The 27,706-nt window shown below is 42.8% G+C and overlaps 1 protein-coding gene across 15 annotated transcripts; it reads right to left on the bottom strand.

Annotated features, from left to right (window-relative positions):
- Nucleotides 1-15: 15 nt before the first annotated feature.
- Nucleotides 16-27,648, bottom strand: obsl1b (obscurin like cytoskeletal adaptor 1b). 15 transcript variants are annotated; one of them, XM_029836662.1, is made up of 38 exons: nt 26,244-27,648; nt 24,037-25,143; nt 22,762-23,031; nt 22,352-22,612; nt 21,909-22,220; nt 21,552-21,818; nt 21,128-21,403; nt 20,737-21,012; nt 20,264-20,539; nt 19,716-19,985; nt 19,204-19,473; nt 18,800-19,072; nt 18,623-18,697; nt 16,416-17,978; nt 16,038-16,289; nt 15,354-15,629; nt 13,644-14,216; nt 12,853-13,131; nt 12,462-12,737; nt 12,027-12,302; nt 10,600-10,875; nt 10,215-10,487; nt 9,577-9,852; nt 9,222-9,497; nt 8,763-9,038; nt 8,408-8,683; nt 8,074-8,343; nt 7,711-7,977; nt 7,329-7,598; nt 6,941-7,207; nt 5,708-5,974; nt 4,771-4,883; nt 4,384-4,537; nt 3,735-3,896; nt 3,490-3,594; nt 3,072-3,338; nt 2,160-2,429; nt 16-361 (listed from the first exon to the last, which is right to left on the bottom strand). In XM_029836662.1, exons 2-38 carry the CDS (start codon nt 25,049-25,051, stop codon nt 351-353), a joined length of 11,412 nt encoding a protein of 3,803 aa, XP_029692522.1. In that variant the 5' UTR covers nt 25,052-25,143; nt 26,244-27,648; the 3' UTR covers nt 16-350. The 15 variants fall into 15 exon arrangements, with proteins under 15 accessions (XP_029692522.1, XP_029692507.1, XP_029692516.1 ...); XM_029836647.1 differs by having other exon boundaries at nt 16,038-17,978; nt 26,279-27,648; XM_029836656.1 differs by having other exon boundaries at nt 16,038-17,978; nt 20,737-20,919.
- Nucleotides 27,649-27,706: the final 58 nt, after the last annotated feature.

Consider the following 27,706-nt stretch of genomic DNA (forward strand, 5'->3'; position numbering starts at 1 on the left):
ACCCGTGAGATCTTAATCTGAATAATGTTCAATAAAGATGTTTATTGCCACAAATACCCATTTAGCTCAAACTTTAACCACAGTTAGGTCTCTTACACACATATTATTTACATCCAAGCCCTGTTTCACACACTTTAATACATTTTAATGAACATAAATTTAATTTCTTAAAATGCTGAAAGAAAATCAACTCAATGAATTCAATAAATTGTTTGAGTTATGCATTAAAACCCTGTTTAAACCATGATTATAGACATTATCTTTGTAATAATAAGCAAAGTTAAAAATGTAAAAGACTCATTAGGATAATGAATCTATGTGTTTGGGAAATGCTTGTAAGATGACGTCACTCATGGACCACCTGTGAATTGAAATAAAATTTCAAACAAAATTAGACAGACGCCAAACTGAAAAAACAATTTCTTCATGCACATCAGCTAAAATCTTCTGTGTTTGTAATTAAACAAATAAAAAGGAGACTGTTAAGACTGTTGCACACTGTTAAAGAGTGAAACATCTTCATGTAATTTAATACTGCGGGTAAATGCAAACGCAACATAGAGAAACCCAAGTTGAAATGAATTCTGGAACATTTCTTTCTCTGAGGCAAATGTGCTGAGCCCTGCATTTCTGCTATTATTTATCTATATCATTTTTGAAAAAAAAATACAATAATAATACTTGACATATGTTATTAGTATCGATTGTTTTTTTGCGTTCACCTATATTATTATTTCTTATAAAGTCGAAAATGTAATCAAACGCCATTGATTTCGCTTCAGAACTAAACTTCACCAGGAACTCCAAACGGCTGATGGTTTGTTCCGGCTGATTTTAAGGTGACGCATACTCGTTTGACTGGCGTTGTGCTTTATTGATTAAAAGGCGGTCGGTTTTCATCCACAATTAACAAAAGTAAGATATTATTTTGATATCAGTTATTTTGTGTGTTGTGTTGTAAAGTTTTGTCGCACTTTGTTTTAGTTATTTGTTGTTATCGTTAGTTAACTTTTGTCTCTGTAGACTGTGAACTCGCTCGATATTAGAATATTTATGTTTATTTAAATTTCTCGTCATTGACTTCCATCCTAGAGTGTGCGTGTTTATAGTGTTATCAGCCAAAATCCTTTATTATTACTGCCACAGGCAGGCATGGTAATCAAATACCGCCCACAATTTTAGTTTAATGGAAATATAAGGTTGTAAAAAGTGGAAGTACTGTATCACTACACTCGGAACAAATCTCACCCTGAACTACTTTGCCTTAGTTAAGTGTGAGACTGATGTGTCAAAGCTGTACATCCTCTTTAAAATGACTGGAATGAATTTACGACAGTCTTAATGCCAAGGATAGCTGATTGAACATAATACTTAAGTGCTTCAGAGCCAACATAATAAAATCTAAAAATAGTTTGCTCTCCTTCACGCCAATGTAACTAAAGAAAGTTCTGCAAGTTTTTTTTTTCTTTTCCTGTGCTTGACCTCCATGCTTGCATATCCAGTCGGATAATAAACACCTTATAGCATCTGCAGCATGAGCTCCATGAGCCAAGACATTTACTGAATTTATTGCCCAGTGAGCCAATGCATATCAGTCAGTGCAGCTTTATAGTGTATGTGATGTATGGTGTGTCTTCCATTAAAGCTGTTTTTAAATTTGATACCGCTGTTTTTCATGTTTTCTGCATGACTAAATGTGTTAAAATCAAAGGATACTTAGACAGTATATATAAACACCTCAACATTTCACTTATATTGACCTGTAAGACAGAAATAACTTTTAGTTGGTAACATTTATGCTACGTTGGCTCCGTCTACTGGTAGCTTTGTAGATTACACCATTGGATGGCGCTTGGTCGTGGCAGGGCTTCAGTCAGGTTTCATGTCAGCTGAATATTTGAAAATTTCCATCTAAGACATCATTATAATTTGACATTTTTTTTAACAGGAATTCTGTATGTTATATATTTTTTGTTTTAGATTAGACATGTGCTTAGTCATAGGCAGTTGTTTCAGATGATGCCAAGAAAATCCAGAAAGAAATCATCATCATCCGTCTCAAAATCTAAATCTTATGAAGCTGTTTATAATTTTAAATCAGCTTTGCATAAAATGTAACTGTAGATAAAACTGTAGATATGTAAGCTAAAACTACTTACTCAGCACCTGAAGTTGAGCTCTGCTTTTGGCTTTCCCACAGGTGAACTCAATCGCTCCGCTCATGTCGGTTGAGGTTTGTTTCAGGATCAGTCTGTGCACGGCGCCCATCTTCTCCACCCGAATGCAGGAACTGGACTTTAAGCGCTCCCCGTTCAGGCTCCACTCGGTGGTCCTGACGACTGGAGCCGAGACCTCGCACTCAAAGCGAGCTTCATCAGGAGCCGTGACCTCCACATCCACCAGCTCCCTGACCACTGACAGAGGCTGGGCTGGGTCAGCACACAACACACAGGGTAGATTTTCACCCAAAATGCACTGGGAAGCAGTAAACTGTCAAATGTAAAGCACTTATGGTAAAAAATTAAAAAAAGAGATTGCAGCCAGATCAAAATATTTTAACTGAAGCTGACAGGAATTTCATTGGATGCATTATACAAAAAAAAGACTGTATGCATCCTTCACCAAACGTTTTTTCAGCCAAAAAGTTAGCAATTTATTTATTTTTTCCACTACATCAGAGACCAGATGACAAAATCAGACTCTAAAATCTAAAATAGGTTACAAGTCCCACCTTCCTGGTGCTAACAAATCCAACTAAAACCAGGATGTCTTCCATGGGTAAAATATGATTCACTAACTACTGGACAAAGATATAAATATAGCATTCTAAATTAAGCAAGGCTAAAGTTTACGAACAGGCTTGTGGAAATATGATGTAGTATTTGAAGCAACCGGTAGATGGCGCAACTAGATCAGGCATGAAGGGCGATACGAAACACTTCGTGTGGTTTGTAATTAAGGTGCATGGCTTAACAGAATTTTATCTTTATCGGGGAATATAAGTGATACACTCAACGTGCAGCGTGTTTAATGTGATGACACAGTGTTTGTTCTTGATGGCGGACTCTTACCCTCGACTGTCAGTTTGGCTGAGCATGAATACTCTCCAACCTGCACGCTGTATGTGCCCGCGTCGTCGAGCGCCACCTGCTGGATGATCAACTTGCGATAGCCGCCTTCGCTGCAGATCTCGAAGCGCTCGGAGGGCAGGATGACGGTGCAGCCTTTGTACCAGCGGATGCTACATCTGGGGTTGGACACGGTGCAGTCCAGGATCACACGGCTCATTTCAAGGGCGGTTTTGTCCTCCAGAGGTTTTACGATGTTGACAGGAAGCTCTAGGAAGGAGAGAGGCTGGTTTAGAGCCTGGATTCAGGGCCAAACTGGACTTTGTCAAAGACTTTTGCAAAATCCTGTTAAATCCACTTGGACTCCTTGGAATTATTCAGTATTAAACAGATTGTAATCATACTACGATATTTCTTATACCTTCCACATCCAGATAAGCCACAGACTCAACACGTCTTGCAATGAACTTGATCTCCCCTGAATCCTCTGGCCGCACGTTGCACATGAGAAGAAAATGTTTGGTCCCTGGAGGAAAAAGTGAACTGAGGGGTAAATGCTGGTGCAGATTAATGTTAGAACACATCCCCAGTGTTCATCTTCAGCGCGTGACGGAAGGGGCCATGACCGTCACGCTCCGGTACGACTGACGCCCCGCCACCACTGACCTTCCTGACGGATTTTGACGGTGCTGGTGGGTTGTATCCTCTCGCCATTTTTATACCACTCTCCCGGTATGTCCTCCACCGTGAGCTCACAAATGAACACTGCGTTCTGATCCTCCTGGATGTCCAGGTCGTTGAGGCCCTGCGTGATCAGCAGCTCTCGCTCTGCCGAAATGTTAAACATTCAAAGACATTGAGATTGCGATAGTAACACGCACATCGAAAAACAAATAAAGAGACATTAGTGGGAAAAGGACGTCGTCACCAAGTGTTTGTTTCCTTTTTTTTGAGAATTATGTAAAGAAATCTAGCCACCAATGTAAAATACTCTGCAGATTGATTTTTCCTGGGTTGTGTTCACTGTTTTTATTTGTGAACAACAGAACACCTCCCTCTTCTGCGATTTATGACATCGTAAGAGTGAGTTTTTCAAAAACGTTGGCAAGTTGTGACGTGTTTGCTGAGTTTTCCAAATATTACAGACCCCCAAAATGTTCAGTGACTTCACTGATTTTTGCCATCTTTTTAACCCCACTGATGTCCAAACATTAACCCAGCAAATATTACATCAGCCATTTCTGGCTTTGGCTCATTATGAAAGTGTAAATGCAATAAAAGCTGTGTGTCGGTTAACTTTGTCTGCAGGATTTACCGTAAACCTCCACGTTACAGGATGTAGTGGTGTCTCCGGCATCACAGGTGTAAATCCCAGAATCAACAACGTTGCACTTCAGGATCTGAAGAAACCTTTTCCTTCCCATTGCATAAATGCGCAGGTCTTTGCTCGGCTTTATCTCAGTCCCGTTCTGGAAAGGATTGACCGGACACTTTAATTCACTTAAAATGGACAACATTCCACATGTGCTCACTTATGGAGCTAAAGGTGGTGCACATGTACACAATTTGAAGCCTCATCTGTGGATTGCAAAGACATTTCCCCCAAAAAAACACATTAAAAAGGAGCATCACATTTAACATGCTGCATTTATCTATACAATCACAGTGCTAAAGACCGAGAAAAGGTAAAACGGTAACTGGCCTTCGTCCATTTAACATCGACGTTGTGTCTCGACAGCTCACACTCGATAGAGATTACTGCCCCGTCAGAGACTCTTTGGTCTTGCAGTTTCCTGACGATGGTCACTGGTGGCTCTGGTGAGGAAAACAAAGTAGTAATGAGTGAACATTGAGACACAAAGATGCCCAAACTAATCACACCGAATCAGTCAAGACAGAACTGTCGTGGGCTTGAGTTTTGTTGAATTGCTGTGGATACACACAGGGCTGGAAAGCTTTTAAACCCGTTTTGTCAGGTCGACCTTTGCTAAAATTAAAGACAAATCCGTCGCTCATCTAAAGATTCTGCATTACTGAGGGTTCTTAAGAGCCCAGTGGCCTCCCTCTTTCTTAAATGGAAGAAGTTTATAACGACCGAGACTCTTTTATGAGCCAACTCTTTGATCAAGTCTTGGAAACAGAAGTGAGGGTTCTGTGTGCACAGCAGACTGATTTTCAGTAGTCAAAATACTCGCGCACGCGTCTGCGCGCTCTAATTCGCCACCACAGAACGCCATTCTTTTGTCATCCGCGCCATTGTCTTCCGGCAGCTCCAGGGGATGATGCGCACTGTGGGGGCCAGATTATTTTACAGCGAGGTCAAACCAGCACCTGACAGAAAAGACGGAACAATGCAAATGCTTTACAGCGGCTCATGCGAAGGCTATTTTGTGTTGTAACGTGAGCTTGCGTAACAGTAGCAGCGCTGTCACTTTTCTATTATCATGCCTACACTGCTTGGCTCGCAGCCGATTCCGAGCAGATCCTTTTAGCTGCCAGTCTGAGCTCCCGGCAAAATCACTGCAATAGCATTGTTGTGGTTGCTCCGCAGGGCTTTGTGTTTGAGCCCCGATGCTTCTCGGTAGACGCTGTAGATTCATGTTCTTTTTTTTTTAAAAAACAACAAAAAAAACCCCTACCTTTCACAACCAGCCGTGCAGATGTTTTCTGGCGCTCCACACAGAACATGAAGGTGCCGGTGTCCTCGATCGACAGGTTTGAGACGGTGAGGCTGTGAACTTTTCCCTTGGCGCTCATGCGGAAATGATTCGTCTGTTTCAGCTGGATTCCGTTTCTCATCCACATGCCGACGACTTGGGGATGGGAGAGTTCTACCTCGAAAGTTGCCGTTTCTCTCTCTGTGGTTTTGATATCGGTCAGGCCTCTCTTGATTGTAATTTTCCGAGCTGCAAGGATTTTTTTGGGGGGGAAAAACAACTATATTAATCCGTCGTACGCAGCATTAGCTCAGGTTAATGGCAAGCAAAAGGTGCGAAGGTTGAGCTCGCTGGAAAGCCTGGTGTCATTTTCCTGTCACAGAATAGGCTTGGAGCCTGTTCTATGTAACAGTCTGCGCTTTAACAATACAAGCTAGCTCCGACTGACAAGCTGATATGTTAGTCATTTGAGTGTGGGGCTTTACACAAAAGCCACCTTTGGAAGTGCCAACATTTTTCACTTATTCTAACACAGACAATAATTCCCTGTGGAAAAAAAAACCCTGCACTGTTTATTTTGGAGACCCGATGACAACAACCATAGTTTTGAAGGCCAGGGAGTAAATTTAGATGCAATGAGGGGAGATCCAAATTCATAGGAGGTGCCAAAAGCAGCTTAAGGTTCTGACTTCCCCTCTGCCCACCCACTCTAGTGTTGAAAGGACTGACCCTAATTCATCCACGGCCTATGAAGATCAGAGGATTTATGTATGTAGGAAGCATGTGCAAAAGAAAACAAGCAGGAGAACATCTTAATCACTGCAACATGGCAGCTTCGGGGAGAACTTTTTTTTGCTAATCAGGTCTAAATGAATTGGGGCGTAGCCTTGTAATGTCGCTGATGTGATTATGACTTTATTGATCCTAAGACCCAACTTTGAGGTTCCAGCGGTACTGTCTACTCAATCACCTGTCGGTCTCCATCACAGTTCAGCGCAACCGCCACATTGCACTCCGATTTCTCTTACTCAGTTAATTGAGCTTTGCCTTCACAAGAATCAGCTGAGTGGGGTGGGTTGGGGGTGGGGGTGGGTGGGGGTTGGGGTGGGTGGGGGTTGGGGGTGGGGGTGGGGGTGGGGGCTGCCTGAGGAGAGGTAGACGGCAACGGCAGTAAACAAGCAACAACAGGGCAGGCGAGAACTTGCGCGGACTCACGTTCCACTGTTAGCTGGGTTTGTGTCCGGTCGTGGAGGGTCTCGCAGCTGTATGTGCCCCGGTCGGACACGGCCAGGTTGTGGATTGTGAGACTGCGTTTTCGGCCCTTGTGTTTCAGCGTACACTTGGCTCCAGGGTGGATCAGCACCCCCTGCCTCATCCATTGCACCTCTCCAGTGTCCAGACTCACCTCCACCTCTAGAGTTGCCTCACTGTACTCCTCAGCTGTGACCGGCAGCATCTTCTTGGTGAAAATGACCTGTTGTTCTGAAATACACATTCACTCTTCTTTCATGTGAGGTCCACATTCCATACAAAAGCAGCTGGACATAGTTCTCAGACCCTCGACTGCTTACTTGGATATCAAACGCGTTGGCAAACCGCTCACCTTGAACCTGAAGTTCAGCCTCTGATACCAGCCCCTCGGCCTCAGCTGTCACTCTCGTGCTATCTGAAACCGTGCAGTTGTGGATGCAGAGCATGTGGCACAGTCCGTTGCTCGAAATGACCACGCGCCCGCCAGCAGTGACCTGCTTGCCATTGAAGCGCCACACCAAGCGAGCGTCCTCCGGCGACACCACACACTTGAACACCGCGTCTTCTCCTTCACAGACAGTGATGTTACGAAGCTCCGCCAGGATCTCCACAACGCGAGGAACTGAAAGCAAATACCACTGAACTAGGTTTACCCCGGTTGAATATTAGATTCCCCACATAACCCCCGTCGTTAACGCCGTTGCTTTCCATGAGCTTCCGTGACATGGACTTACTTTCTACAGTGACGGTAGCCGCCGTTCTGTCATGCGTCGATTCACAGACATACTCTCCAGAATCTTGTTCCATCAGCTGGTGGATTGTAATGCTTCGCTCTCGACCTTGTGCCCTTATCGTGTGCCTGCGGCCCGGACAGATCTCTTGACCGTCCTTCAGCCACTGGACGTCTCCTCCGAGTTTGTTGATCTCACATCGTAATGTGAGGCTGCTGCCTTTCAGGGACGCAGTGTCCTCCAGCGGTCTGGTGAACGTCATCATCATTTCTGAATATGGAAAAAGTGTTTTTCCTGAGCTGTTTTGGGGGGGGCGTTATATAGGCGAGAGGGATTACTTTGAATCAGGGAGCGCCGCATTCTTACCTTTGACTGAAAGACTGAAATGCATCTCATCGGTGTTTACATCACAGACATATTCCCCAGAATCTGACAGCTGCAGGGGATTAATGGTGAGCTTGTGGGTTTTACCCTCACTGGAGATGTGAATATTTTCCTTGTCCAAAAGTTGGCCGTCTTTCAGCCACCGTACATTTGCTGTTTCCCAGTTCACAACAGCACGAAGAGTGACGCTCTCACTCTCACAGGCCGAGACCTCGTTGCTTGCTTCTTTATTCACAAACTTGACCGGTGGTGCTGAAATACATGTAACCGGTGAAAGCTTTGAAAAATGAAGCAAACGTTTTAAAATTTAACTTACCTTGGACCTCCACCACGGTTACCAGTTGGTCATCGATGGCGTCACAAACGTAGGTTCCGGAGTCGGAGGGCTGAAGTCCAGAGAGAACGAGCTTCCTCACAACATCGCATCGGTCGATTGTTACACGGTTGCCTGGTTTCAGTATCTTCCCGTTGCGTAACCACTGAACAGTGGCGCTCGGGCGAGACACCTCGCACTCCAAAATAAGGTCATCTCCAGCCACCAGGGTGTGATGTTCTGGGTGACCCGAGTTTCCAATAATCTGTACCGGAGGCTCTGAATTCAAAAAGACAAAACCTTATCTTCTATCTGAGCAACAAAACAAGGGATTACAGAGGCTTAACAACCGTTTTACCTTTGACAGAGATAAAGAAGACCATTTTATCATCCACTGCATCACAGGTGTATTTTCCCGAATCATCGATCCCAGCATTTAGGACGACCAGTGATCGGAAAACACCTTGCTCTTCGCTACAGTAATGCTCAGAGTCCTCAATTAACTGATCGTCTTTGTACCATCTGACTGAGGCGTTCGACCTCGATAGTTCACACACCAGAATAATGTCATCTGACACTAAGAACTGTTTTTCTGTTTTTGCATCAGTTTTTCCAAGAATTTTCACAGGTAATTCTGAAAAATGAACAAGAAAATATTCGGGGCACAAGAGTCAATGGGCTAGTAATTTTTTTTTTACTCTTACTAATTTCAATCTAAAACAGGTTTGTTACGTTATGCAGTGTTTTCTACTGGGATTTATCTATCTTTCTGGGGGTTCTGCAAATGTGGGTGGTATTCCAAAATTTAGAGACGTACCTTTTATTTTAACAAGGAAATCCATGACATCATCCTTGGCATCGCAGACATATTGGCCAGAATGATCCACTGTCAGTGAGTGAACAGTTAATTGTCGCATGACACCATCCTCAAGGATGGTGATGTTCCTCGAGTCTTCTATTTCTTCCCCATTCCTCTTCCAGGTGACTTCAGCGTTTGATCTTGAAACCTCACAGTCTAAGACCAGTGTCTCCCCGGCTACCTTTTCTATCGTACTGGTCATCTTTCTCGATCGTATGAAGCGAACAGGAGGCTCTGGGATTTAAAAATATTCTAGACATGAGTAAAAGTTGATGGTAGAGGCATAACTGGGGAACATTTTGAGGGTCCATACCTGCTATGTTTACAAAGAATGTCATGGAGTCGTCTGTTGTGTCACAAACATATTCAGCAGAATCTTTGACAGTAGTTTTCGGTATAATCAGTCTTCTGTAAACACCGTCCACCTCAAGAATAAGGTTGTTGTTCTCTTCTACTTCGAGTCCATTTCGATACCAGCGCACCACTGCATTAGGCCGGGAGATCTCACAGCTCAGCACCATCCTCTCAGAGGTCTGCTGGCACAGTTCCATTTGGGACTGACTTGGGGACAGAATCCGCACAGGGGGTTCTGGAAAGAGTTATTATTCGGTTTACCACTAATACTACAGGCAAGTCATGGGTAGAATTATCTTCTTCACCCTACTGAACTAGAGCCCCACACTTAAGTGCATACTAAAAGGCTGAAGGAAACACGAATGCCTAAGAAATATGAAAAAGGAGTGGTCCAAGTAGGAAACTTTGTGGAATTCCACACCAAAAATAAGAATCTGATTGACAACTCTTTTCTGTGTGATATTTTTAAAATCTGTTACGATAACATTAAAGCTTTTGTTTGGCACAGTCGTAGCAAGTATCACAAATTACTAATTCCACTTCATGCTCTTAACATAATTTTTATACTGTTCTATACTGCATATCCCTGGAGTTTACCTGTAATGTTAAGGTGAAAGAATATGGAATCATCAGCTGTATCGCAGACATATTCTCCAGAATCTTCGGCTCGACTGCACAGAATCTTAAGCCTCCGGTAAGGGCCTTCAATCTTCAGTTTAATGTTCTCGCTTTCCTGCAGCTTTTGACCATCTTTGTACCAGCTGACGACACCATTGGGACGTGACAATTCACAGCTGAGAATAATTTCCTCTGGGACATGACGCTCGAGATGGACGTCTTCCCTTGGGTGGATGATTGTCACTGGAGGTTCTTTAAGGGGGAAATTCCAACACTGATATTTTAATTTACAGTTTACATTTCACAGTCAAGTATAATTAAAGTGTTTTCTATGTGAAGTTTCACTGATTCAGTGAATTCTCACCTCGTATATTAACCTTGAACATTATGACATTGTCTCCTGCACGGCAGGTGTACGTGCCCATATCAGACAGCTGAGCAGAATTTATCGTCAGGTTCCTTTTGGTACCGTCTGCTTGAATTGTGGTATTATGACCTTGTTGCAGTTCGGCGCCATCTTTGTACCACTGGACGACCCCATCGACCCGTGATACTTCACATGTCAAAAGAAGCTCTTCCTGTTCCACAACGGTCTTGAACAGGTCCTCCTCTGCGATGTCAGCGAATGTCACTGGCGGTGCTGCAGTAAACAGAAACAAAAAGTGAGTTGAAGTATTCGTTGTTAAAGCCTCTGCATGCATTTGCTCTAATGTTAGACATGCTGGGTTGAAGCTTTGCCATCTAGACTCGCAATGATAAACAGTATTAATGCAGTTTTGACCAGAATGAAAACAGCAGGGCACTTATTGAAAGCATTTACCCTCAACTCATTAAAGTACATGCTGGAGCCCAAACTGTGGAGCATGTATATGAAAGCAACTCGAAATGTTTATGAAATTAAGATGTTTAGGGAAATCAGCTATGATGAATATGAGGATATCAGGCCTTGATTCTTATTAGCCGAGGTCATGAAGGTGCATGAGGCTCTACTATCACAAGTTGCCTTGAATCAAAAGCTTATCACCTTTCACCTCCTCATAAACAACGCTGAAATCTGATTCAGCGTCAGCCTTACAACTGTTAAGTCCAGGGAAGGAAGGCATGGGCGACTTCATAACCAATGTCCTCTTTTCGCCCTCTGATTTTGCGCTTATCTCCGACTTTGGCATGCGATTTATCCCATCCTCACGCCAGCAGGTCTGGCTTGTGGGGCCTGAAAGCTCACTCGCTGGTTTGATCAGGCTGCCAGCTCCAAAAGCCCTGCTTGTTTCAGCCTCTGGAACAGCTGAGAATCAAACTGGAGCTACAGGCATTTCAATTCGTAAACACTTCATCACCAGGTAATATTCCGCTCTGCTACATTACAACATATCTGTAGATTCATAGTGAAGTAGCTTAAAATGTTTTTACTGTGTTGCTCCAGGTGGGACAGTTAATAACAGTTCAGCTTGTGTTTGCTCCATTTAAAGGAAATTCCACCCACAACATATCCTTACTTCCACAGCACACACTGTAATCAGAACTTTTCCACTGTGCCAATAAACACATTAGCAGTGCTCCGACTCTGACGCGAATAGAAGCATCCCTGATTATAATATTGGAATGAATGACATTGGTTTCCAGCTGATGAAAGCAGCTTTCAGGGTTCTGAGATTCTCAACTGAACTAAAAATAGCAGAAGGAACCAGATCCCAACATTTTGCAGTGGTACAAGGGTCGAAAAGCAAGTGTCAGAGCGTGTCATTTTGCAAAGCAAAGTCCATGACCAAACAATCAAATTACATAGATCACCTGCAACATCCACCTTGAATTCTATATGGTCATCTTCGGCCTCACAGCTGTACAGCCCAGAGTGTCTGACCTCTGCACATTTAATGAGCAGAGCTCTGAGCTTTTCTTTAGTTTGAATTTCATATTCGCTTTGTGGAGGCAGCTGGTCTCCATCCTTGTGCCAATAGACTTGGGCACTGGGCTCTGAGACTTCACACTGAAGCTGAATTGGGCAGCCCGCTTCAACAAATTTGTTTCTCACCACTTCTGGGAGCGCTGAAAACTTCACAGGGGTAGCTGGAGGCATTAGAAGAGTTCAGCTGTCACATCATTCACATGCAAATCGAATTATGGTATATTGTGTGAAAACTGCAGTTAGAAGAAAACCTATGCTGTTTTTCATATTATCCAAAAAGGAAATGTATCATATGGAATGCTGATGTCACAAGGAATCACCTTTGACGTCCACATGGAATGTTACGACATCATCAGTGAGGCTACAGCCGTAGATGCCAGAGTCAGAGAGCTTGGCCGATTGAATGATTAATTTCCGCATGCTGCCATCTCTTTTCATATCAAGGCCAGTTTTGCAGTAAAGCTCCCCCCCGTCTTTAAACCAGGAAACCTGGGCAGCGGGGTCCGAGACCTCACACTGGAGAATGATTGGACAACCAATCGCGACCATCCTGTATTTTTCTGACGGTGGGATTGGCATGATCTGTGGCGATCGGCCTAAGAGGAAGAACAACACGGGTTTGGTAAAAGAGAGCCATTTAAACACCTCCCAACCAGTCACACCATGTTCTCAAGAACATTAGGAACAGCGCAGTTAGTAAAGGCGAATCACCTTTTACGTCCACTTCAAACGTGATGGTATGGCCTGATGTTGAACATTCATAGACGCCAGCATGTATCTTTTCAGCTGAATGGATGTGAAGAGTCCTCGACAGACCTTCTGAATTTGTTTCCATGTTATTTTGTGGTAGAAGTTTAATGCCGTCCTTGGTCCAGTCAACATGAGAGGATGGATCATGAGAGAGCTCGCATCGTAGGACAATGGGAGAACCTTCATGGACGCATATGTTTCTGTCACTCTCTTGATGGTAGGAGAACCTCGCAGGTTGTGCTAAAGATTTCAGATATTGCAAAAAAAAAAAAAAGAGATTGTCTTAATACATAAACTAGTCAAATATCCCGCTGTCTGTGCATCTGCTTGCAAAGACTGCCCAGACACCACAACAGAAACACAACTGTGTTCACAAAGACAACGACTAAATGACAAAACATTTCAATAAAAGATTAAGAGGGGGGGGGGTAAATTCATTATTACCCACAAAAACAAAGAAAATAATTGAATAAAAGCACAGAGTCAGTGAGTGTTTCTAGTAGTGAAAAAAGTTAGTACCTTTAACATAAAAAACAAAACACCACATTATCTACCAAAACTACTGAACATGCAAAAAACATGAACCACTACCAGACAAAATTCCATTCATAATTAAAAGGAATAGTGTTGCCACCGTAACAACATCTAAAACCTACACTGCAGAAATGATTAGGCACCTTGAACTGGCACACCCACTGTTGTTAGTTAGCCAGGCAAGACAGCAAAGGTGTTACAGAGCTGCTGAGAGTCACCTTTTACTTCTGCAGCAAACTGAATGTCATCATCCTTTAATTCACAGTGGTACGTGCCAATGTGAGTCTGTTCTGTGGGTGGGACCACTATTCTCTGCACATGTCCTTCAGACTGGAGGTCTAGTCTCTGCACATGTCCTTCAGACTCGAGGTCTAGTCTCTGCACATGTCCTTCAGACTGGAGGTCTAGTCTCTGCACATGTCCTTCAGACTGGAGGTCTAGTCTCTGCACATTTCCTTCAGACTGGAGGTCTAGTCTCTGCACATTTCCTTTAGACTGGATGTCTAGTCTCTGCACATGTCCTTCAGACTGGAGGTCTAGTCTCTGCACATTTCCTTCAGACTGGAGGTCTATTCTCTGCACATTTCCTTCAGACTGGAGGTCTATTCTCTGCACATTTCCTTCAGACTGGAGGTCTACTCCAGCTTGTGGAAGCAGCTCTGTTTCGTCCTTGTACCAGCTGGCCTCTTGACTGGTGTCTGACAGCTCAGATTGCAGAGTAACAGGACTTTTGGCCATGACTGTCTTTGTCTGGTCAGTCTCAGTTAGAGCTGAACTTTTCACAAGGGAAGCTACAAGATTGAGTGTAAAATATCAGTGATTAAAAAAAAAAACTCAAACAATTAAACTTATTATGAAATTCACCGATCCAAAAGTCTTAAAATGACCGTCACAAAAGTATTAAAAAAAACAAAACAAGTGTAGCTTGGTAGGGCTATATTCATTTTTAAGTGACTCTTAATCTACATTTTGTCTATAGTAGCATTATCGTATATGATAGGCTGACTGGAAGTCAAGGTTATCGTAAGTCATGATAGGTTGTCCTAACTTACAACATAGAACGCACAGAACATACTGTATTTTATCCAAAGATAAACACTTTACAATCCTGTTTCCAAAGACATTGGGAGCCTGCATAAAGTCATAGTTTGCAAAACCCTAAAATAAATATTCAACTAGATATATAATGGTCAAATATAAAATATTTAATGATATGGATGGGTCACATGTTGGTCAGTATAATTTAATATCGTTTTGCAGTTAGGAAATACGAAAACACCTTCTGACCATGTTAAGTGGAATACCGTGACAAATTTTAACACATTGGAACTTCAGGAAAGCCAGTTTTGCCCCTGACTCGTCCTTGAGGTTGCGAGAGGGGGACCCTGTCAAAATACTAGTGTAAGTTATATGGTAATCTTCCTCGCAGCCCTAATAACTGTCCATGATTTCCATGACCACAGGACAGTTTAGTCTTAATTGTCCAGAGCTAGTTTGGGTTTATACATGGCTCCTTCGAGTTCCATCTGCAATTTATGCATGCAATAATGAGCCGTATAAAATATATTTGTATATTTATGTTACAGGATCCCAATTATTTGGAAACTGTATTGAACATGGAGTCATTGTCAACATGTTGACCTGGACCAAATTAAAGACATCACAAGCATTATTCCAGTCCCATGCGGTGCCATTCTCAGATAATGTATGGATAGTAAAATGAAATAGAGTATAGAGTGCACACTCGACAGATCTGTTTGAGACAGTATAAGTTACACAGTTCTACAGAAATACACAGGGTTTAATCAGCAAAGCAAATGTATTTGGGTTGTAACTCCCATGTGTTTGTTCGTGTTTAATGTGCTGTGTTATACTGAAATCTGTTAGAACAGATGAGGAGAAGAAAAGACTGAAACAGCATTTGTCACCTTTAACATCCACATGAAACGCCACTGCATCGTCTCTTGTTTTGCAGCAGTAAATCCCTGCGTGAGACAGCACTGCTGACCCAAACATCAGCATTCGTGCGGAAGCCTCTGCCAGGATGGCGTGCCCAGCTGCTTCGTGTAGCCTTACTCCATCCTTGTACCAAGTAACTTGAGCATTAGGATCCGATATCTCACAGCGTAGCATTAAGGGTTCACCAGCTTCCACAGACTTCTTCTTCTCAGCCTCACAAAGTGTGGTTATTTTCACTGGCGGAGCTGGAGATGTTATTGAGGTGACATCAAGAGAGAATTGCATTACTATTTATGATTTTAAAAGAAAAAAATGATGCTCTCAAGCAATATGACACAATCACAAATCAAGATTAGTCATGCTGACTCAGCTTAAGAGTTATAAGTCACATTTAAATATGTTCTTCAATGTTATTAGTATTTTAACAAGAATAGCATTTGGTTAGACTGATAATAATCAAAGATTTTAAGCTTTACTTTGTCTCTGTAATATTCGTCACACAGACCATCAAGCTCAAGGTTTTAGGTTGACTTCTTAAGAGGTTTCAGAAACAAAATTAAGCATTTAAAAAAAAAAAGTAGTAATTGCCAAAGCTACAGGTGCTTTGTTGTACTCATCTACTTTTGGTTTATAATGCTAACCGTTTAAATCACCTTCAACAGCCACCTTATTTGCAGTGACACTATCATTCCACTGATTGCCGCATGAGAGATAGATTGCTTCTGATTGGACTGTCGATGCCAGCTTCATACAAGATTCTGCAAATATGCTTGATGCTCTTTGTCCCGAGTTCCCAGTGTCAGCCAATTTGCCTACTGTGGACTTTGGTTGGCAGCACATTTCCGGCATCGCTGTGCTCTGCATAGACTGATTAAGACCATCCGAGTGGCTGGATGCAGCTTGTTCTGTAAGCAAGAGATCATTCGTTGCAAACTCTTGGTTGCCTTGTTGAACTTGCGGTGCTGTTTTCAAAGTAATCAAGTCGAGGGATTTGAGTGATGCAGTATGATGTAAACCATCCAATTCCTCACTCTGGCGAGTCGATGTCTGCAGTGGTCTGTCAAGTTCCTCTTGGTAGTCAGTTGGAGTCCACGCAGAGATATAGGGCCACTCTGATTTTTCAGTTTTAAATCCATCAAAAGTTTTCACTGTCATGGGATTTAACATCTGTATGTTGCTATGGAGCTCCTCCGATGGGGTGGTCGTAGTTTTTAAGATCTTTAGTGGTTCCTCTGATTGGTTGGTTGATTTATGCACTGATGTAAGAAGTTCCTGTTTTTTGTTTGATTGAACAGTGGCAGTTTGCACTGATGTGTGGAGGTCCTTTGATTGGACAGCGGCAGCATCTGAGGAAGTAAAGAGCTCCTGCGATTGGAAACCTGCATTTTCTAAGGATGTAAAGAGGTTCTTTGACTGGACAGCTGTACCAGGAGAGGATGTATAGAGCTCATTTGAATGGAAAGTTTCAGTTTCAGGTGATGTAAGGAGCTCCTGTGACTGGACAGCTACAGCATGTGAGGATGTAAAGAGCTCCTTTGATTGGATGGCAGCAGCAGGTGATGATGTGTGGAGCTTGTCTGACCGGGCAGTTACAGATTTTGGGAATGTAACAGGCTCATCTGATTGGGCGGTTAAAGACTGCAAGGATGTAGAAGGTTTGTTTGATTGGACAATAATAGACTGCAAGGATGTAACAAGCTTCTCTGGTTGGACAATTAAGGACTGCAAAGATGTTAGAGGCTCCTCTGAGTGGACAGTTTCAGGTTGTGAGGAGGTTTCCCTTGAGGATGTAACATTCTCCTGTGATTGGACAATTACAGCCTGCGACGGTGAAACAAGTGAGGATTTTACATTTTCCTGTGATTTGAAAGCTACAGACTGGGAGGAAGCAAAAAGCTGCTCTTTTTGGACATTTTCAATGTGCGATGATTCCAAAAGTTCATCCAACTGCGGAAGTTTCATTGGGTGACACAGTTTGTCAGATTTACACGTTGGTATCTGTAAGCTCTTAGTCTGGTGTTTCACCTTGGCATTTGAACTCTGGAGAGTATTATCAAGATCTGATCCAACAGTTGTTATCTGTACTGAGTGATGAGGCACTTCTGATGGAGCATTTAGAGTTCGAGGAATAGCCTCATCAGATTCAACAGTTGCAGTTTGTAGAAAGCTACGAAACTCATCTGTCTTGGCAGAGGTCTCCAAAGAAGTATCACGTTCTTCAGATGGGGCTTCTGCATGCTGCACATAGTAAATGAAATCCTCACCTTGAGACTCTGGGGCTTGGTTTTTGTGATGTTGGATATCATTTTGCATTGTTGTTGACTTTACAGCGCTGGAGTAAACTGATGACCGAGCGTTTATTGTCCGATGGTTATCAAAGAGCTCTTTTGCCTCTTTAGTTTTAATTCTTTCAGTCAGATACTTAAATGCTGACTCGGGTGGTATTTGTCTGGAATGTTCTTCACATGCCATGTCTCCACTTTTGCCACTGGAAATGGCGTAATTGCATTTTGAGGGATTGCAGTCGACATCAACGGGATAAGGGTCCTCGCTGGACTTCTTCTCTTGATCAGAAGAGAGCCTTGGCGACGTAGCTATAAGCATTGTGATGTACACAGAGAAAGGTTTTCAGTGGAGATGGTCTCAAAATGTCTTCTCATAACAATATGTTACATCAGTGAGGGTTAGCATGGAGTTATGAGCTAACTCATTGCAAAGACAAACAAGAAGTTCGACCATATTTGGTCTGAGCTCCTATACTTCCCCCTTCACTCGACTCCTGTTTCTCTAACACCACCAGTCTGTATACTAAAACCTTACATCCTAAATGTACATTAACTGTCTTCTTTCAGACGAGAGGTCGTTGTCATTGCAACGGTGAAAAGTTTGCGGCATCAATGCAAATGGATCTTGTGATGAATAAAACAAGATGGACTTTAAGAGTTGTGAGCTTCTTGTTGCAAGCAAAGATGGCTGTTAAAAATGAAGAATTAATTGACAAATACAACCGACATGTTAGTATCAAGAGCAGATAGGCAGCTTCTAAACACCTACATTTGATTAAGAGCCAAAAACAGCAGGGAATGACATGAGATCGGGATTCAAATCATCAAAAAGCTATTTTATACAGGGAAAAAAGACATCATGACTGAGCGACAGAAAAGGTCACTACCATTGTTAATGGCATATGTATGTGGGGTTAACTTGGATGGCTGATGATGACATGACATCAAATCACCTTTGTCATCCATTGTGTATTGGGCAGATGCATCAGCTACCTCCCCAATCTCATCACCATATTGAAACTGTTCGGCTGTTTGGACAAATCCAAAGAGAAAACAATCAGCTGGGTGGGTTTATGCATGTCACTAAATGCTTGAGTTTTAGATTGTGCGTGTATAACGTGGATCACCACCTTTTATTGCCACATTTGACTGCGTAGCACCAAATGTTTTACAGCCAAATCCTCCATCAGGAGGTAAGTCAAGTGCCTGTATGGGCAAGGTTTGGGTGCTGCTCTGTGATTCACAGTCGGCTTTGCTTTTTGGGTAGATCTGGGTTCCATCTTTATACCAACAGGCTTTGGCAATTGGATCTGAAATCTCAAATTGCCGAACGATCGCCTTCTGCACTTTAGCAGACTTTGTCTTCTCACCGTCAGGGTCAAGTAGATTTGTTGGAGATGACGCTACAGACAAGCATTGGGTGAATAACTTCAGTGTATTTCATCTTGTACACAGATCTTAGATTTATATTTGACAAAAATTTAAATAAAAAGGTTTGGTTACTTAACATAAAATGAAGAGGGAAAAAAATCACCTTCATTCTTTATTAACTGGGTGACAGCATCTGTCGTTGCACTATAGTATGGCCCAGAGTTTGAAGGTTGAGTGGGTGCAGTAACAAGAGTCTTCTTGATGCCGCCCAACTCAAAGTCAGCCTCTTTGTTAGAATCATGCTCTTGATCCCTGTGCCATGACAGCTGAAAAGCAGGGTCTGAAGCTTCTGTTGTTGGTTCAGCTGAGGAAGTTGCCTCAATTGAATGTGTCTTAACAACGTCTGGTGAGGGTGACAATGGCAATGGTGGAGCTAAAGATAATGAGTCATGTTATAATTGAGAACTTAAGACAAGGGCTGTAGTCCCTGCTCTGCTAAATAAGGGTCTAACCTGTGTACCAAATTCAAAGACAAAGATTCACAGTTTCCAGGATTATCATTATGACAACACAGAGAACACAAAAGACGAACAAATACGTATGCATCTTGTACATGCTGAAATCAGCATGTTTTATAAAGAGCTCCGTGAATCAACAAATTTAAATTCAAATCACCTTTAATATCCACAGTGAAGTGGATAGTGTCATCAGACGACTCACAGCTGTATAACCCTGCATGCAAGAGTTCAGCAGTAGGGATAACGAGTCTCCGTAATGTGCCATTACTCTGTGTCTCCCAACCGTGCTGGGGCAAGAGCTTTACACCATCTTTATACCAGCAGACTGGCACAGAGGAGTCTGCAACCTCACAGTCCAGCTCCAAAGATTTGCCCATTTGAACTGACCTGGTTCCCTCAACTTCAAAATTGGGCATAGATGGCTTGGCTAGGATTGGGAATTAAAGACAACTAAGAAAAATTAAGACTGGAAATGGATACCTTGCAATATTGTAATGTGCTGAGCAGAACATTTGAAAGAGGTTTGAAGACTTTGGATTAACGTCACAGCAGAAGCAAACATATAAATTAGCTATTGCATTCATTATTTTAGGCTGTGAGCATAAAAAAAGTTAACTATATAACAAGGAAGCTAGGATTAGTGGCACCTAGAAGGGAGATACGGGGTTACCTTAGCAACACACAAGATAAAAAGTGTAAAGTCACCTTTGATTTCCACTTGAAAGTCCATGGTATCGTCCTGCGTGGTGCACCTGTACACACCTGAGTGGCAAACCTCTGTACACTGAACAACTAATGTTCTTCTGTTGCCCTCTGAGGTGATTTCTAATCCTGAGTGTGGAATGAGTTGCATTTCATCCCTGTACCAGCAAACGTGGGCATCATCATCTGACACAACACATTGTAGTACAAGAGGGCAGCCCGCTTCAATCCACTTGGTCCTCAGTTCTTCGGGAATTGCTGAGAACTTCACAGGTGGCGCTAAAGATACGTTTAAACTGAATGTCAACCTTAGTTTAACCATTCATTTCAATGCATATAAAACATAAGCAAAATGCTGCCATGCAGTCAAAGAACACGGTGACCACATGGCTGCATTTAACTGCCCGAGTGTCGACAGAGAGCTGCTTAAGAGGAGCTTGTTAATGTATAACTTTACTGAAGACAAAACAAATCACCTTTGACGTCCACATTGAACAGGACACTGTCGCCCTTTGTCTTGCAGCAGTATAACCCAGTGTGGAAAAATTCAGCAGTCGGTATAATCAACTTTCTTGCAAAACCATCGGTTAGAATGTCTACTCCGGGCTGAGGTAGCAGTTTTGACCCATCTTTGTACCAGTACACCTGGGCACAGGGATCTGAGAGCTCGCATTGTAAAACAATTGGACATCCTTGCTGGACAGTTTTGTTCCTCTCAGCATCTGGAATTGCTGAAAACCTCACAGGCGGGGCTATGAATATTCAGATAATCGTGTTTTTTAGTTTGCATTTGAAAAAGAAAGAAGTGCAGGTAAAGATGGTTAGCTGTAACAAACAACAAGATGTTAACACACTTGTTACACTCACCCTCTACTTCCACGTTGAATCTGATGACATCATCGATGGCATCACAGCAGTATACCCCTGAATGGGAAAATTCTGCAGACTGGATGACAATTCGTCGCATGGTGCCTTCTGATTGGATGTGAAGACCCTCCATCGTTTGTAATTCCACACCATTCTTGTACCAGTGAACCGGAGCGGCGGGATCTGACAGCTCACAGTAGAGCACGATGGGGTTTCCGATTTCTACAAATTTATTTCGGTCCATTTCTGACAGTGGTGAAAACTTGACAAGAGGAGCTGAAATTTTAGACAGAGAACATTTTTGGGTTTTATATTGTCATTTAGGATGATGTCTGAGGGGAATTGGTATGAGATCTGGGTGATTTTTCAAGAAAACACATAAAAATGTTCACATTGTAAAATAAAGACATCGATCTATATGTACCTTGGATGTACATGGCTGCAGAATCCCGAATGCCATAGGCAATAAATGTGATCTCGGCTCCATTGTCTGTATCACGGACCCCGCGGATGCGAAGAGACTGATGCGTTCGTGTGCGGCGCATGGAATAACGTTCATCCTCTTGTAGCTGAGTGCCATTCAAGAACCACGTGCCAATAACCGAAGCGGAGAGTTCAATAGAGAAGTGGGCGTCCTGTCCCTCTGGTACCAAGGCATCCTGTAAGGGAGCTTGTATTCTTGCAACTGGAACTGAAAACAATGACATACATAATTTACTGAGCAATATCTGCAGTGATATCACTTATTTACTCCAGTTACCATAGCCTTTTCTAAACTTACCCAAGTGAACTCCCCTGGGGAACTCAACATTATTGCTCTTTCCGTATTTGTTTACACTGCAAATGCGAAAGCGATAGTCAGCTTCGCAGGGAACGCTGTCACCGAGGATCTCCACGGAGGTCGCAGAGTCGGTAGTCAGGCACTGCAGCCATTCCTGTGAGCCGGTGCCCACTTCTTGCCGTTCAAGTACATATCCAGATGGCGGATTCCTTCGCGAGTCCTGAGCAGGAACCCATGAGAGGAGAGCTGCATTAGCTCGCTCTGTGTTGATCTGCACGCCCACTGGACAACTTGGAGGACAATGTCTGGCAGCTGCAATAAGAGGAAGCAATCAAACTTTAGAGTCCCATTAAGTTAAATTTAACAATTCCTAAAACAGCTATTCAAGTATAAAATGCAAAAACTACCTTTAATATGCTAGATTGTTTTGCAGTGGCCCTTACCTTTCACTCGTAGCTGAGAAGACGTTTTAGATCTCCCAACAAGGAAAGTCACAAGGCCAGAGTCTTGAGGCATCGTATTGACAAAAACCAGGATGTGAGTGCGACCGAAGGACTTAATTATGGTCTGATGTGTTTCACGCAGCTCTACGCCATCTTTGTACCAATGGATGTCCATTTCTTCTTTTTCTACTTCAACACAGTAGGCAGCATTTTCACCCTCTAGAACATCCACCTTTCTTGGGAGTTTCCGCAAAATTGTCCCTGCAAGGAAAAATTGTGGATGACTTTGAAACTTTGCAGTTTAACTTATTCCCAAATATTCTCTTCTCAGCGGGCTAATCATTTGAAACAACAAAGCATAGCAATTGTTTGAGGACATGTCTTTTTTTGTTCATGGTCCTTCTTGTTACCTTTCACAGCTACCTCTGCGATGCTTCTGCCACCATCAGGCATCTCGCAGAGGTAAATTCCATCGTCATCAACGCCGATGTCACGGATAGTCAGTCGCCGTTTTGTCCCCCACTCCTCCATTCCATATTTGGCTCCTGGCTGCAGCCGCCGGTCTTCCAAATACCATGTGATGGGAACAGAGTCTTCTGGAACTTCGCACTCGAGAACGGCCAAATCCCGTTCCCATACCTCAAGATCAATGAGAGGCTGCTTGAACCGCACAGGTGGTTCTGGTGAGTAGGACAAACATTCGGCACTCAGAAACTGACATTAAAAGTTTTAAATTTCAAAATTATCTTTTATAAAAAAATATATAAACTCACTGACAGGCAACACATTGCTGCAGCACATTGGGAGTTTTTATAGCAGACTTGCTAAAATGAAATGTATTTAGCCGCACATTCCAGGTAAAGCAAACAAGATCATCAAAAATCATGAGTCAAGTGGCTCTTTCAGTTGGGGAATGGAACAGCCATTAACGCATCGTGGTGCTAGATAGAAAATAAACTGTTTTGTAACTGACACCATTAGACAGCACCGAGCAGTTGTAAACTGGAGATTGTGGTCTACAGGATGTGGTCTGAATTTAAAGTATTTCATTCCTTTTGAACATTACTGATGTTCACAAGCTTTTTCTTTTCTTTTTTTTAAATTCAGTGCAATTTGGTGCAGCTTGTTTTCTGTCCTAAACATGCAAAATGTGATTTGGAAACGTTTGCAGGGCACAGAGCCCCGCAATTCCAAAGAGATTTCACAAATAAAGTGACTCTTAGTACGTCACACTGCTGAAATGTGCATCGATTTAGATTCTACCTGTTTAAAACTCAAAATAATTCAGATGAATGTGTGTGTAAGTCACACCCATAATTATTAATAAAGTCAACTGAATGACTCTGTAGATTCTCCGTCGTGTAGGTAATGGCACTCTTTGGTGCTAAAGGTAACTGGATCTCTTTTATTCTCCCTGATCCCAGACTCTTGCCCTTACCTCACCACAGAAATCAACTTAAAATCATACACTGAAGTAGAGGGTGCAATAACGGTGCAATATTCTGTTTTTACTTACTTTACTTGTCTGGACTTTCCCCAATAAATTATCTCAGAGTACCTCTTTGCAATGACATCATCCCGGCATCAAATAGATAGAAATCTAATCTAAGAAGACACCACACCCTCTTGCTTTCCCTTTAGTGTCGACAAGAGGGACTAGAGTCCTCAACCTGAAAAGGACTTACCCTTTACGGAGAGGTGGACGGCACTGAGGGTTTGTCCAGCTGTGTTGGATGCAGCACAGACATAAACCCCATTGTCCTTCTGTTTACAGTACAAAACCTTAAGTGTGAAGTATCCTTCTCTGTCCTCGTATAACAAGTAACGTCTTCCAGACAGTATTAGCTTCCCATCTTTCCTCCAAATTATTTCTGGTTTGGGTTTTCCAGTCACAAAGCAGCGGAATTTGGCATGTTTACCCTCTGTCACGGCAAACATTTTTACTTTAGTGGACTTGGTCAGAGTGTCCTCTTTGAGCCGATTTGGCATTTGTCTTCCACCCCTCGGTTTTCCCTGGTGGGACTTCCAGTGGCAATTAGTGTAGCCATTTCGATTTCCTTCCTCCTCGTGTCCCGGACCTGCATCAACAAGCAACACAGCTCCCGCCAGTGCTTCCCCAAAGTCATTCCGAGCTTTGCAGGTGTAGACGCCTCCGTCAGGTGCGCGAGTCTTAAAAATCTTGAGCTGGAACCATCCGCCATCTTGAAAGCCCACACTGAAATGTGTGCTTTCAAATATTTCATTGAGTTTTTTCCCATCCTTTTCCCAGACAACATCCGGGCGTGGGTTTCCCCAGAGTTTACAAGAGAAGACGGCATCATCCCCGCGACCGACTCGAGTAGACAGCGGCTTGATGAGGAACCTCGGCTTGTTTTCCTCTCGCAACTCCATCTCCTGTGCCTCACCTTCCACCTTCAATGTGGCCGCCGCATACGTCTCCCCAATACTGTTCTTTGCTTTGCATATGTATTGACCACTGTCCTCTATGGTCACCACAGTAATGATGAGGTTGTAAACGTTTCCATCTTCGAAAACCCTGTATCGTCCTTGCAGATCAATCTTTTCATTGTTGCGCTCCCAGATAACAGCGGGCCTTGGGTCACCGCCGATTTGACACTTCAGGACTGCATCAGCTCCGCTTTGTACCACCACAGGTCTCGGATAGGCCAAGAAACGCGGTGCACCACCGAATACATCCATTTCTCGTTATTGGCACCTTCAGCAGTCCAGGAAACTAATAAGTGGGTTTAATTCACCGTGGAAAGACGGTCCAAGTTGTGCACTGCAGATCTCTGAAGAAGAAAGAAAGAGAGATTCATTTATTGTTGGATGTTGCGCTTAGATATATAAACACGTTCAGTCAATTTAGATATTATAACATAAATATAAAATATGGGAAAGGACTGTAAATTTTGCTTTCACAATTAACAGCGTTGGCATTTAAATACTCAGCCTCTGACCCCTCTAGTGCACGTGTGTCACCACAAGATGGTTAGAGCTAATTGAATTAAATCTGTCTGTGTGAGGGAAAAACACAGGCAGCGTGAGGGGACGCGTCCCGGACTTATTGCAACAGCAGCCACAACACATAGCCAGTTCAGCTGGTGCTGTATTTCAATGGGAAAGTGCTTAATATAGCACATCCTAAATAAAGGCATGGGAGGGGGGGTTGTGTCAGGTATCACAAAGAAGGCTCTGAAACCTACGTGTTCACACAAACACAGGTTGGTCGCAGTCTGTTCACCCTAGAGACCTTGTGGTCAAAATATGCCAAGCGTCTGTCATACCCTTCATTGGCAGATCCCTTCGGGGATTTCTTTCTTTAAATGTCACAGAATAAATGTTTAGCCACCTACTGGTGAACACAGGTTAACATTTGCCGAATGGTTTGTATGAAAAAGGATAATGCCAGATATCCCTCATGGGAACTTGCTCTGAGGCCTCGTTCCAAAATTATTATTCAGAGAAGAGCCATATATTTCATGTCAAAAAATTGGTGCAAATGGAAATCCATTAAAAGAAAAAGGACTGATAATATTTGCCATAATACTACATGGCACATTCAATTTCAGTTTTAGTTTAATTTTTGGTTCTTTTGTCTTGCAGCCTGTTGTTAAAATAACTGAATTTGAATTTAATTTTTAAATGCTTCTTAAAAAGCTGCTGCAAAATAGAATTGACGTAACTCCTAATATCTGTCTAATATATATTCACTCTGCGTTTGAATATATTTCTGTCTAATATATTCAAATGCAGCGTGGAAATTGTCTTGGCTATTCCCAATGGAGGTTTAAAGAGAGGAGATTAACCCCTGTGTTTACTTGTCTCATTTAATTGGAATGACCTCTGCCCCTTGTCAAGTTGTGCTACGTACCCCCCTCACATGACCTACCTCGCTTCAGTCGCGGAGAATGACCGTCAACATACATTCCGCACTTGTAGTCTTTCTTTCGAAGTAAAAACGCGTTCCGCTCCTCTCGAGAAAGCTGAGCGTCGTCACAGGGCGGCTTTAGTGTGGAACATATGGCCTCCTTAGGCGTCCCGAGCGACGCTCCGGTGCGTCTTTGCAGTCATTCGTCAGGGCGGCGGGATATGAGGCAGAACAGAACTAGGGAGCGAGGTCCCCCCAATCTCTGTGTCGTTCAGGACACGGACACCCCAACTGTCATTGTTCGGTGAATACCGTTAAATGCTTTTGCAGCTGCTGCTGTCCCCTAAAAATACTAGCTGCCTTGATGACAGCAGTGAAGATAAGTCGGGCACTTCCATTCACTTGCCAGCAAAGACTAAAGATAGTTCAGGTGGCCAGTGGGCACTGCTGAGCTGCTTACTTGAAGCTCTGCATTAGAAGACAAGAAGTTCTGAGAAAATAAGAACGGCATTTTAACTTCCATTTTACAGTTTTGGTTAAATGACTAGAGCGATGTGCGGTACAGTAGCTTCCTAATGATCCTGATAGAAGATGTAACAACACTTTGATGTGTCTTGTAGCTGCTGTGCAAATAGGCATCATAATTATTGTAAATACTCAAATATGTTGCATTATAATGGGATGGCTGATTATGTGCCCAATCACATCCAAACCACAGGTGATTTATTTATGAAGTTTATTTGTAGAACAGTCGGTGTTTTATAGGAGCCAGCGAGCCGTCTTTTCGCAGTAACACAGTGACTGGACAGCACGTGGGCCTGGATTTTTCAATGTGTGAGGCTGTTGTGTGATTATGAGACCTGATCTCGGCATGGGCTGCAGAGTCCCTTCAGCTGTTTGGTGGCTCCACATCCCAACGCCCCCTCTCTCCTCCCAAGATTTCAGCTGTTGGAAGTAATCTGATATAACCTGGAGCTCTGGAGCTGGTTATAAAATGCTTTGTGCCTAAACAACTGAGTAACAACTCAAAGAGTTGTTATTTTGTCAGAACACACGTGTCCTGAACAGACAACAAAATATATGAAATCTCACTTTTTTTCTTCTAAATTTAAACATCTATATTCTCATTATAGGCCATAAAGAGCAGTTTTTATTTGAAGACCAGCTCGGAGGCCAAGGCATGAGTGAGCTAATTGCAACTGGCCACTTTAAATTCCCTAGATAAATGTCACATACTAGTAAAAACCTGTCCCATTGATCCAAAAAGTTAAATTCCATTGCATTAGGGAGATAATTACTATTACAGAGGTAGAACAAGTTGGACCCCTTTACACCACCACACAGAACAATGAAAGAACAACAGAATGCTGTTCTGGTCTTTTGTTTGTGGGTCTGACGTCAGGAAGGTTGAGATGTAATGAAGCAAATCTTGACAAGTTGTAGGCAGGAAAATAAACATTGTGTTGTGAAAGAATTGAAACCAA

This window comes from Takifugu rubripes, chromosome 1 (assembly GCF_901000725.2).
Source record: "Takifugu rubripes chromosome 1, fTakRub1.2, whole genome shotgun sequence".
Taxonomy (NCBI): Eukaryota; Metazoa; Chordata; class Actinopteri; order Tetraodontiformes; family Tetraodontidae; genus Takifugu; species Takifugu rubripes.